A 12,819-nucleotide genomic window follows, 5' to 3' on the forward strand; every position below is an offset into this window, starting at 1 on the left:
TGCCCTCCTCTGGCGACTGTGGGCTCGGAAGCGAGATGTTTGTGGGTTGTTTGTAGTGGAGATGGAAGCGGAAATTGTGGTTTTTGGAGATGTTGTGGGGATGGAGTCGATTTGGGGATTTTTGAGGGTGTGTGTTTGGGACGTGGGGGAGGCGGTTCTTCCCGGTCGTGGGGGTAGTGGTCGTGGGGCCGCCATTGCAGTCCGTCATGGTAACCGCCCAGTGGGTGGCACGGGTGGTGGCCTGGAAGAACCAAACGTCCAAGCCAAGGTTTTTTTATGGCCACACTGAGTAGTCTTGTCAAGCTGTAGTTATCATCTGCTTATCCCACTTGCACGTCTTAGGGTCGGTGATGATGGCATTTTGTACTGTTTAAGTGACGTATACTTTGTGATGTTTTTAGTGTGGAGGTTAAGTCTTCTTTTTTGCACTGAAGTCTTATAGACTAGTTGATCTCAAAACTTTTTTCACTGCCCTGCGAGTTGTTGCTCAAAACTGGGACTTATTTTATTTTCATCTGTCCCAACCTAAGTTAGGCCTTTATAGTTTTTGTACTCTTTTTTTGGTGTACTTATGGTTTAGTGCTATGTGTACTAAATTGTAATTTTATACGGCGTAAGGTTTTGAAAAATTTGTGTCACAGTGGTGTGAGTGGCCTGGCCCTTCCTGGTTTTGTAGTACTGATGTCATATGTATGTTTGAACTGAGTTTTTTTGGGACTGAGATTATTTACGACGAAATCGTTGGTTGAGCTCTAGTCAGATTTCATATAAATAAGAAATTTAGCAGAATTGACAAATAATATCTATTAGAACTTCTTGCATTTTAGTAGTTGTAGTAGTCAGATTTTATATAAATAAGAAATTTAGCAGAATTGACAACAATATCTATTTGAACTTCTTGCATTGTAGTAGTTGAACTAGTCAGATTTTATATAAATAAGAAATTTAGCAGAATTTACATACAATGTCTATTTGAACTTCTTGCATTTTAGTAATTGAACTTGAAAGTAATATTTAATTCGCTGGTTTAAATTATGTACATTTAATAGATAGCCTATTAAGTTCTCCGCTTTTTAAAGTTTCGTTGTTTTTGTATCATAGTTTTTCCTTTTTTATCATCCGTGGTGCAGAGCTAAAATTATTTTTATTTTTATTTTTGTATTTAAAATTATTGCATGCGAACTAGTATTTGAACTTTTCTATTTTCAGTTTTAAAACATGTTTTGTAGTTTATATTTCTTTGCCCCGCGCTCTGCTTTATTCAATTGGCCTTATTGGTGGGGTGTTTGGAGACGATGGAGGCTATTGGGCCCTTTTCCGGCCCAAATGGCCCCCGCGGGCGATCTAAGGACTGATGGATGTGTGTGTGCTCTGGGTTTAGTCCCACCTCGCTAAGGGAGCGGGCTATTGACCTGTTTATAAGCGTTGCCGAGTCCTAGTGGTCGAACTCCTCTGAATACTTACCTGAGCGCTTATACACGGCGCGCTCTCTCTCATGACCTGTGGGCCCTGGTCGGTTGGCCCTGCGTTGTGCAGATTACTAGGGATTTGCCAACGGTTCTGCCGTGGGCTCGAGTTTAAGTATCTAGCTGCGTCAGGGCCTGCTTATCTTCGGGAGGCTAATTTTTTTATTTTGGGTTGAATCTAGTACTTGACTCCACCAGTAATGTGGACTGATAATTTTTGTTGTAGTTCTTGTGAGTTTTGTGGAAGTGTTATATTTTCATTGAGTTTTTGCCTTCTTTTTGTGTTTGTTTTTGTGATTATTCTCATGGGTCTTCTGGTATCATTTTTAGCACTATAGTACTTGCGTGTAAACTAAGTTGTACTGAGAGTTCATTCATAATAGCACTTATGTGGTTAGTCTAACATTTCTTTTTTTGAGGGAGTGCGAACTGATGCTTCTTTGTTCTTTTTATTGTAGTAATATGTACTGTTCGGTCAACTGTACTAGTATTGTCATTCTTAGTCTGCAAGTGACCAATATAAGTGTGTGTTGATGCTTCTTAACTTTTTCTTTGTAGTACTTGTTAATTTTCTAGCAGCTACATATGAATGAGGGCAGTACATGAAGTACTGAGATTTTTTGCTTCAGCTTTTGAAGCATTGTTAAGCAACCCAAATTGTACTGATTGTTTTCAATGTTATGCTTTCCATACAATACTGAATGGAACATCCTTGTGTGATTAGTTGCTTCATAACTAGTACTGAAGAGTAGCCACAATGTTCCATTCAAAAGCTACTTTGAATTTGAAATGACGCATTAAGAAAATACGAAGCTACCAAACTTATATAACGAGATAAGCAAACGATGTACTTGATGACATAAGCAAACTTGTTCAACCGTGACAAGCACGAAATAAGCAGACTGGTTCAACCCTGACACACAAGACATAAGCAAAGTGGTTTAACCTAACAAGAGCAAACTACGAATTTGAAACAACAAGATAAAAGGCAAGCACTAGCGCACGCAACACAAAGGCAGACTTTGATGTATCTTCATCCCGCATAGTGGCAGTGGTAGTAGGGGTCAGCCTCCTGCTCTTTGAAATTTCAGAACCTGTTGTGATGTTGTCAATTATCTTCCCTGACTTGTAGGTGGCATACGCATCTATCTCTGCGTACTCGATGATGTAATTTGGATGCGGGCTGATCCCCCACAATTTATGGTCTTCCTTCCTATCGATCTTCTTCTTCATGTCTTTGTAGAATGGGTGGATGATGCTGGCTGCAACATCAGCCAAGGTGTCGTACTCTTTTCTGGTGTATGGAACTCTCCAGTTGCGCTGAATGTTGATGTACTTGTCGGGGTTGATCTCCAAACCAGACATCTTCAGCTTCTCTTTGTCACCTTCAATGCTGAAACCGGCACATGCGAACAACTTCTCATGCTTCAGCATGTCGTTGAGGCGCTTGGGCCTGCAAGGGGAGAGACATATTGAAGATTAGTATTATTTTGATGTTTGAATTCTTCATTTTTGTTTTTTTACAAGTGATGAATCCATGAAGTAGATGCTTATATAGTACAATTAATGGATGAATGTACTTCAAAAACTAGTAAAGAAAGTTCTGAAATTAAACTCAAGTACACCATGTTATTTTTCTTTTTGGAATATATACAGTTTGAGTCAATGAGGTATGTGCTGCGTTAGTACTAGTTTAGTTTACTTTTGTTGAATAGAACAAAACATACCAGTGCTTCACCAAGTTCTTAGTTTTTTTGCTTAAGAAAATAATAGCAGACCAAGTTCAGAAACTACTTCACTACATCAAGTTCAGAAACATCTTTTTAATTCATCAAGTGCAGAAACTACACTATTGGATCAAGATTAGAAACTACACTAGTACATCAACTTCAGAAATTAATCTTCTGCAAGATTTTCAAATTGTAATCCAGTTCATTAGGTTCAAAAATATATTATAGTGCATCTACTTGAGAAAGTGCAGTAGTGCATCTACTTTCACAAACTACACTAGTACATCTAGTTGGGAAACAAGTTTGATGAATTTTTGAGGATACAGTACTAATTAAACAGATGAACCAAATAGGGCAAATGAGTAGGATGGTTCACCATTTTGTGGCTGCTGCGATGTGGTACACCAAGCAGAGTTCCTCCATGCACACCTATAGAACAACTACTCTCTACGGAGCTTCGCTTCCCTGGTGCACTCCACGTCAACGCCGAAGAACCTAGGCTACAAGCCGCCAGCATTCTTCCAGAGCTTGGTGATCATCTCGTTGGCCTTGTCTGGTTCGCTGGTGCAGACGATCTCCAGCATCTCCTTACCGTGGAGCTCAACCCCTGTGAGGGGTTTGGTGTACTCGCGCTTCTCACCGGGGATGTGAACGTCGTCAAGGGTGCTGCTTTGGTCGGACGTCTCTCCATGATGACACTTGGTAGACTGTTCCTCCGCCATCGTCCTCCGACGACGACTGTGGGCTTGGAAGAGAGAAATTTCTGGGTTGTTTGTAGTGGAGATGGAAGCGGCAGTGGTGGTTCTATGAATGTGGCAGAGACGGAAGACAATGGGTTATTTCCCGTGCGTGGACGGGATGTGTGGGAGGCGGTTCGTCGGGGACGTGGGTGTAGTGGTCGTGGGGCGCATTTGCAGTCCGTCTTGGCAACCGCCCAGTGGGTGGCGCAGGCGCTAGCCTGGAAGAACCAACCGTCCAAGCCAATTTCTTTGCCAGGGTACTTACTGGTCAGATTGAGTAGTCTTGTCAAGCTGTACTTACCAATTGCTTATCCCACTTGCACGTCTCAGGGTCGGTGATGATGGCGTTTTACTATCGCACTGATCCATCTTCTCAAGCTGTACTTATCAGCTGCTTATCCCAGTTGCACGTGTCAGGGTAGGTGATGATGGCGCTTTGTACTCCTCTACCGTGGGTACTTGGATGGGTGATTGAAGTGTAACTGAACTTACAAAATACAAGTTCATACTATGTGTGTCATGCTAATCTTTTTAAAACAATTTTTTAAAGGATTGTTTATATCAACATAATCTTTGAAAGTATTTTTATAGATAAATTAGTTTTTCATCAGTACACCTTTGTATTATATTTGCACTTTCAATTTTTTTTGTTTGCTTGAGGTAATTATTTTTATGTACTGATGGACTTTCTAAACTAGGACTAGCAGAACCAGTCATAGCTTGATTTTTAAATGGTGTTTTTGAGTTGTTCACGGGTACTGACGAGTGAGAATTATCAGTACTGATGTACTATAAGAGTTTAAATTTTCCTTAACATATTTTTGCTGAGTTACTGGTCGACAGTAGTGTTGACGTTACATAAATCCAGATCAGTTTTTTCAAATATATTTGTGACTGCATTCAAAAGGTTTATCAAATGGTTTACATAATAATATGACTGGTCCAACGGGCACAAATCAAAAATTATGTCTTAACTATAGTACTGATCGAGAAATCGATGATAAAGCTAAATAAGTTTTGGTAACGACAATGTTTCTTATATGATTCCTCATTGTGTACCGAGGCAGCCGATAGTACAAGCTTATTTTTCAGTTGACGCGGCGGCATAACCACTATGATTCTTCAGCCTTGAGCTCCTTCTAATTGGTCACGAATGTTGTCCCTTGTCGGCGTCCTTTCCTGCTTGAGCTTTGGCCGCTGCATCATCGGTTTCAGTTTCCTCGTCCCCAATACTGCCATCTTCATTGTCTTCGTCTGATTGGTCATCATTCTCGTCAAGCTCTTCTTCTTCATCCTCTTCTTTTTATTTCTTCGAACTCTGGACCTTGCCCTGTTTCTGTTCAGCGCCACTGACCTCCTTTCCCACTTTGCATGTGCGGGCATTATGTATGTCTGTCCCCCCACACTTGCTGCAAGTGTAGGTGTTACGTGTGTCGTCTCCATTGGTAGAAACCTTGGCGGCTCCAATCTGCTTCTGCAGCTTTTGCTTGTTGACAATGGCATCTGTGCGGAGTGGGCATGTGCGGTAATTATGATTGGTCACCATGTTGTAGAATCAGCATGCCCTTATCCCAAGAGGTTTGTCGTCCGAGCCGAATTCCACGTGTCTGATGGGGCGTGGCGGCTTTTTGGCTGCTGCTTGCGTCTTACTCTTCCTCCCCTTTTGTGTTTGAGAATATGGGTGGTTTAATTACCCTTTCCAGCTGCTGTTGGTAGGATGTCCTGTTGTCATGTCGTTTGCCTACAACACCATCAAGCTCATGATCTTGCACGTGAGCATGTTGCTGCTCTTGAGTGTGCACATGGGCAAGCTCTGGTTGCTATTGCTCCTCTTCCTCATTGTCGAATGGGTCAATAGCTCCCAGATGGTTCATCTCGGATAAGATTGTAGCAATATCTTGCTCAATGGCTTCGTTGTCCGTGACACCTCCGTTGTCAGCAGAATGCATGGCGTCAAGTTCTTGTTCAAGTCTTTCCATGACGACCTGTGACCTTGCCATTTGGTCTTGGTTTCTCAAGATTTTTCTGTGCACCCTCATGTTCAGTAGCAGCAGTGCGCTTTCAATGCAGTATTGGGAGGCTTTGTTTGACGCTACTGTCCTCAAGTCATTTCTGTTGAATGTTGGCTAGATGTTCGGGCATTTGGTGTATCTCCTGAGGATGTATTTCTCTGGAACGCTGTCAGCCTTAATTGTCTGCATCATGCACAGGATACGCAGGCACAAAATACCTATATTTTTTGGAAGAGGTGCATGTTTTTTGTCATTTCATTCGAACAAAAACTTTGCAAAAGTAAGTAGTACAGTATGTAACATCTTTTTTTAGTCCTCACTTTGTGGTCCCAAAGCTTGCACTCGCAATCATCTATTTCTCCCACGGGGTCTACAACCATCTAGAACGCGTGCTGACACCACGCAAAAAGTTCTTGTGGTTTGTTGTAGCGCATGAGGTACTTTGTGGGCTCTTTCGTCTCTGTCACCGTGAAGAGGGTACTCAGTTTTAGCCTTTTTCTGATCTCGCTGTACACAGCTTGTGAGTAAAGATTTGCCATCTGAGTGTCAAACCCATAGAAGGTCATCGTGTTTTGTTCCTTCTGCGCAAGCAAGAGTGATGAACAAATTATTAGTTTTCTCGCAGCAAAAACTTTTCTAACTAAGAAAGATTTACTTTAGTAAGCATGTTATTTTGTCTTGCGACACGTGATAGAGCTATACCCGGTTAGCCATTGTCTCCTAGTTCTCTGTCTGCCTCCTGGTTTTGATGCAGGAGTTTACCTGCCTGACAAACCGGTGCAGGTTTTGTCTCTCACTTACGAAGTTCTTCTTGAGGACATAGTTCATGCTCTCACTCGGTTGTGTGGACGTCATTTTGGCACAGAAAATTTCTTTGAAGTAAGCTATTATCCATCTCTTGCGCTCGTTGCAAATTGCCACCATCATGGCATCATCGTGGAGGTTGTACTTATCCATGAGTACTTTCCAGGCATCCTTAAACTCAGTTGGCATGAGGGCCAGTTGAGGATTGCTGTGGATTCATCCTTAAAGTCTTCGTGGAGGTTGTACAGGTATGCAAGGTGTTACCTGTACTTCTTCATAATGTGCCAGCGGCACAGCTTGTGTACTGTGTTCCCGAAAGCATCTGGGATCGCCAAAGCCATTGCCGGGCACTGGTCTGGTAAAGAGAAAAGAGACGTGGAGTGGTAAGCAGATGGTAGTTCGTATATACAAATAGAACTGACACAACAATTTTACTGGGTTATTTTCCTTTGGGGGGGGGTGGCGGTTGTACCTGTGAGGATGCATGTAGGAGCCTTCCCTGTCATGCACCTTAAAAATGTTTTGAACAGCCATTTGAACGAATCTGCATCCTCATCTCTTATCAGGGCGAAAGCAAAGAATGTAGTCTGTAAGTGGTTGTTAGTACCCACAAACACGCCAAGTGGCACATGGTACTTGTTGGTCTTATATGTGGTGTCAAACGTTACGCAGTCACCAAAGTCTTGATACGCCCCTCGGCAGCTTGCCTTCGCCCAGAATATGTTCTTAACTCTGTCGGACTCATCAAGTTGTATGTCGCAGAAGAACTCCCTGTTTATCTCTTTCATCTCCCTAAAGAAGTTGACAATCTTTACTACACCGTCCACATCATCCATCCTTGAATTCTTTGCTTTGCTGCATATTAAAAGTGAACAGTCATTCAAAAATACATGTTGAACTGGCATCAGGTCATGTGTTGTGTAATATGTTTGTACTGACGGAGGAAAAAGACGGAGGGGGTTTATGGGAGGAGAACAAGTCTATACTTACATGTTAATCAGGTCTTTGGCATTCATTTCGAGGAAGTAGCTACCGGGGTCATCACTACCCAGTATGCTCATGATCTGTGCCTGTTCAATGCCTTTGAACTGCAGGTACTTGACGTACTCCAAGATTGTTTTGTCAAAGTTTTTGTGGGAGTGCAAGAAGACAAGCATTTGGGGGGAGAGCTGTAGCCTGTGGTTGTGTTCCCGGACTATCTCTTTTACGACAAGTGTTACACCATTTTCCCTCTTCAGCCTCATTTTAGCCCCGCAGTTAGTCTTGGATGTGGTCTTGTTCCGTTGTCTATTGGCTTCTGTCACCTTCGATTCATAGACTCCATAGCACGTGCAATAAAGGTAGACTCTGGTGTTAACCTAGGAGCCTTCCCTGACAGCAAAACCCGCGTGCTTTGCATAGATGTTGTAGAAGTTATTTGCTTGTTTGAAAGTTTCAAAGCGCATCTCTAGCCTTGGCAGAACGTAAGCTTCAATGTTAGGTGACTGCACGCAACAGTGAGCAAACAAAAACATAGTTATGAAAATGTTAGATGGGGTGGTGACAGTACTAGGGTATGGACTATGCTTGTATGTTTTTTCTGAATGGACACTTACATGTGTATAGCTCCGTGCTGCCTCCGGTGTTTGGTGTCACCCTCGGCACATGCAACAATGCAACTCATGGAGGGAGCAATGTTGATGAAGTTCTCTGTCTCTCATTGTACGGCCATCTTCCCTCAGATTCGTTGTGAGGTTGCTCCTGTCTATATGGCTCATATCTTCTACTTTGCACCCTGCTAGAGTGGCCAACATTTTTGTCTCTTTGGCTTGGTCTTCTCGTCGCAACTGCTTTTGCAGCACGGATGATTGATGTTGGTGGAGCGACTGGTGGAAGCCTGTGTGTCCTTGCCTTTCTGCATGCACTAGGGAAGGTAAACATTTGTTGTTGGGGAAATTATTGACCTTGCTCACCCCAGCAGTGGCAAAGCTTGTATTCCCAGATATCAATGTTTGCTACATAGAAGAACCAGTCCGTGCTTCTGACGATTCTGGTGTAGCTTGAAATCTGCATGTATTGTTGAAGTATCTAGGTGATATTTTTGTTGTTACCCAACCAGGCGGTGCCCCATATCTACCTGGCTCATCAAAACCCTCACTGCGTGTGCCACCTTGCATGTTTCTGAAATGACATTCAACAGTTTTGGGATTAATCTTTTCTGCATTTTCTCGTATACATGATATGGGTAACATGTAATGCACTGAAGGTAATGTACAAGTTGAACTTGCATCGCTGGGCGTTATTAAACTTTGTTGTCTATTTTGTATCTGATTTATTTTCAGTCGAACTGATGAATGGACATGTTCAGCACTGATGTACTGATTTTAGCGCTGATGCATCTATTATGGACAGTTTTTTATCTTTTTCCATATAACTGATGCATAAACATTTGGTGCACTGCTTGTAAACTGAACATTGAACTTCGGAGCAGTATGCATATGCATATATATATATATATATATATATATATATATATATATATATATATATATATATATATATATATATATAACTGATGCATGTCTTCTCTTTTTTTCATCTACAACTTATGCAACTACATTAGAAGTACTCCTAGTTTATGTATCATTGAACTTACTGTGTAACAAGTGTATATTTTTTCAACAACATTCTGTTACTCGTTCGAACTGACGCAACTACACGACATGTACTATTAGAAATAACAACATACAACTTGAAGTGGTAGCTGAACCTTATATAAAGCGTAGTAGCTACTTGGACTGATGCATAAGTTTATGTTTTTTGACTTGAACTGAAGCTAGCATATTAGAGATACTGACAGTAACCTCGACATACAAATTGTGCATCAAGTGGTAGGGGTGTAATGAACTGATGCAAGAATTTGCAATGTACTATCAGCTTCTACATCATAGGAACATGTGTCACTGATGCAACACACATGTAGTACTGATGAATCTAATAGTGTAACATGTAGGGAGAGCATAGTGTGTGCGATTTTTAAATTGAATCTTCTGCATAGCAGGACTGATGAACTGACACAAACGTGGTATTTTTCTTCAGGCAAAGCCAGATATGAAAACATTTTTTGAGCTGATCGTTTGTGCTTCAGAAGCAATCAGGGGGATTCAATTTTGAGCTAAATTAGTGTGGGAAGCAGACATCACCTCCAGTGGCATGTTCTTGGATCTGGCTTCTACTTCTTCCTCTCGTGGGCGGCGTACTGGCATAATCTTGGAAGGCGGCGCCATTAATGCAGGCAAGGAGCTTGGGGAGACGACGACGCTCCTACTTGTGGTGGAGCTCCGGGGACGAGGTCCGGGGAGGCAGCGGCTGGTGGCGGAGATCACGGATCCGTCGAAGGAGCTCCGACGAGGGGGAGGCAGGAGGCGGGGATCACGGCACCGTCGAAGGAGCTCCGGCGAGGGGGGAGGCGGGAGGCGAGGATCACGGCCCCGGCGACGGAGCCCCGGTGACGGAGGGAGGCAGGAGGCGGGGATCACAACCCCGTCATTGCTTTGCCAGCGAGGAAGGGGATGGTGGTGGTGGATCCATCGACGGCCAGTCGCGGCACCGCGGGCTCCCTCGCTCCGGTTGACACCGTCGCCCGCTCGCCCACGACGGCTGCCTCCGGGGAAGGAGGTGGGTTGGGTTCGGGCTGGGTCAGGGAGATTCTACGGTGTAGGCGCGTCGCTCCCTTATAGGGCTGGGGGGTAACAGAATAGTCCAACCCTATATATAAGGTGGGTCTATTCTAATAACACCCTTAAGAGTTTTATTCTACTAACAACAAACTTATTCTGCTAACACTTTAGCACCGCTAAAAGCACCATACCGACCATCCTACCCACCCCAAACGAACCGCAGCTACAAAATAAAAAAGCCCACCTGGCAGCCCGCACGATCACCCACCTCTCTCACCCCTTCTTCCCCGACCTACTAGCTTCTACCGCCGGGGGCCAAGGGTCGCGCCGCCGGCTGTGCCTTCCTCCGGCCTCGCACCCCAGCACCGTCCCCATCCATTCTACTCCCCTGGCGCCGCCCCTCACTCCCCTCTTTCCTTCTTCCCCAGCGCGCGGAGGTCACCCCAACCCACTCCTACCTCACCTTCCCCGACCCCCTAGCTTCTGCCACCGGGGGCAAGGGCCGCGCTGCCGGCCGCGTGCCCGGTGCCCTCCAACCTCCTACCCCGCGCCTCCCCTCCTTCCCATCTTCCCTACTTCCCCAGACACGCTGCTCCCCTTCCCTCCTCTCCTACCTTTGCAATCGGCAACGAGGAGCCGCCCGCACGCTGCACCCCCTCCCGGCTAGTCGCGCCGCTACCCACGAGCCTCCCCGCGGCACGCCGACACTCCACGGCCCCGGGCCTGCAGGAATCCCCCACCCCCGCACCGCCATGGCGATGGATCAGATCCACTCTTGCGTGACCCCCACCTCGGGTCGGTGCTCCTCTACAACGAAAACAAGCAGCATCAGCCCTCCCCAAGCTCAGTTGACCTCCCGTTCATGGATTCGTGAATGGTGAGATCTCGTTGACTCCTTTGCTCCGTGTCATGGATCCGGTAAGCATTTGGTCTTTAGGGAGAAAATTTCACATCTCTACCATGATGTGCAGGCACCAGGGGCCACCTACTATCCTCTCCCAAGCTTCTCTAAAACTAAGCAACGGAAGAGCCTCCTAGTGAGCACTTGCAATGCGGTGAGCAATTCAACTATGTGTTTCTCAGATTTTGCCTTTAACTTGGTTTGCGTGTGCAGTGTAGTTTCTTGCTACGGGGCTGGCGTCAACGTGCCTCCAGAAGCAGATCTCTCCTCAACACGTCGCAGTTCCCCAACAACGTGAGAGAAGTGCAATGCTCTAGGGAGCTCTCCTTCATGGGGGCACGTGGACGTTCACGGCTGTTGGCTCTGCAGTTCTCTTGTGTGGCCGTGGACGTGCAGTTCATGTGCCAGTCGAGCCTCTGAGAGGTGACTAACTAAGGAGAAGAGAGCATCACTGTTCCTTTAAAAGAAGTTCATTTTGTTGTTTGAGAAAATGCAGATAGGAAATGAGAGTAGAAAATGGTTGTGGATGAATGCTTGTGTGTAATAGGTAGCGTGCAAGCAAAAATTGAGTCCACTCGCCTCGTCCCTGCAGTGAATATTTCATTATTAACCCATAAAAATATATGCAACGGGAAAACCAAAACTCTAGAGAGAAAAAATAAAAAAGAAATGCAGTGCACTCCGGTCTTTAAAAATGTCCACTCCGAAGGACTTTGAAGTGCACTTCATTTTAAAAAATGTATTTGCAAAAGTTTACGTTGTGTTCACTGAAAAAGTTTAAAAGTACAAAAAAGAGTAGTGTGTTTCACTTTTGAGAGTGCTTGCGGCTCATTTTCAAGTGTTGCGGTTCACATAGACCCAAAATAAAAACACAAAAAATAGGTAAAATGAAAAATTAATGTGATTCACTTTCGGTAGTGTCGTGGTTCACTCACTACCATTGTGAAGTGCAGGAAAAATGTCACACAAACGACATAAAAAATAATGCGGTTCATTTCTCAATACTCTTGTGGTTCACTTATGTCTGACGTGAAGCACGATTCACTCGCTAAAATTATGTCTAACAAAAAAAAGCATGAAGTTCACTTGCCCGTCTGATGAAGTGCGGTTTTCTTTCTGAAGCAGTGTGTCATTCTGCCTGATGAAGTTCCCTCGTCGATTTTGGGGTCGCAAAAAACAGAGTATCCGCATTTTGGTTAAAAAACAAAACTGCTCTTAAACTGTAAGGAATTAGACAGAGTGTTCTACATGAAAAAGTTGTGCCTCGACGATATCTTTCCAACGGCATATCGTTTGGATCATTCCGACGAGCGGTTTGAAAAAAATAGGAAAAAACGGCCGATGCCACTCGTCGTCCGCCGCATGATTTTCAAAATTAACTTAAAACGGTAAGGAATCATTAAAACATTTCAAAATATGAAAGTTGCGCCTCGTCCATAGCTTTTCAATGGTATATTATACGCCTAGTTTCAAAATATGAAACGGTTAGAAAATTGGAGCGACAATA

At 44.0% G+C, this 12,819-nt stretch overlaps 1 protein-coding gene and 1 long non-coding RNA gene across 2 annotated transcripts; one reads left to right on the forward strand and one right to left on the reverse strand.

The window, feature by feature from the left end:
• Positions 1-6,328: 6,328 nt before the first annotated feature.
• LOC109745890 (protein FAR1-RELATED SEQUENCE 5-like) lies at positions 6,329-7,996 on the reverse strand. The gene is made up of 6 exons (XM_020305002.1): positions 7,743-7,996; positions 7,460-7,607; positions 7,225-7,339; positions 7,017-7,107; positions 6,711-6,960; positions 6,329-6,529 (listed from the first exon to the last, which is right to left on the reverse strand). Exons 1-6 carry the CDS (start codon positions 7,994-7,996, stop codon positions 6,329-6,331), a joined length of 1,059 nt encoding a protein of 352 aa, XP_020160591.1.
• A 2,625-nt stretch (positions 7,997-10,621) lies between these two features.
• LOC109745891 (uncharacterized) lies at positions 10,622-11,886 on the forward strand. Its single transcript, XR_005753873.3, has 2 exons — positions 10,622-11,288; positions 11,383-11,886. It is a non-coding gene; the product is annotated as an uncharacterized lncRNA (long non-coding RNA).
• The last annotated feature ends 933 nt before the right edge of the window (positions 11,887-12,819 follow it).

The sequence above is a fragment of the Aegilops tauschii genome, chromosome 4, assembly GCF_002575655.3.
Source record: "Aegilops tauschii subsp. strangulata cultivar AL8/78 chromosome 4, Aet v6.0, whole genome shotgun sequence".
Taxonomy (NCBI): domain Eukaryota; kingdom Viridiplantae; phylum Streptophyta; class Magnoliopsida; order Poales; family Poaceae; genus Aegilops; species Aegilops tauschii.

What these genes read in the sequence shown, in the direction of transcription:
- LOC109745890 (XM_020305002.1), bottom strand. Translation starts at nt 7,996, where the DNA reads ATGAGGCTGAAGAGGGAAAATGGTGTAACACTTGTCGTAAAAGAGATA. An exon ending in CACATTATGAAGAAGTACAG is followed by an intron (nt 6,961 to 7,016) that starts GTAACACCTTGC and finishes ATGAATCCACAG; the next exon opens with CAATCCTCAACTGGCCCTCA. An exon ending in TGCACCGGTTTGTCAGGCAG is followed by an intron (nt 6,530 to 6,710) that starts GTAAACTCCTGC and finishes TTGCTTGCGCAG; the next exon opens with AAGGAACAAAACACGATGAC.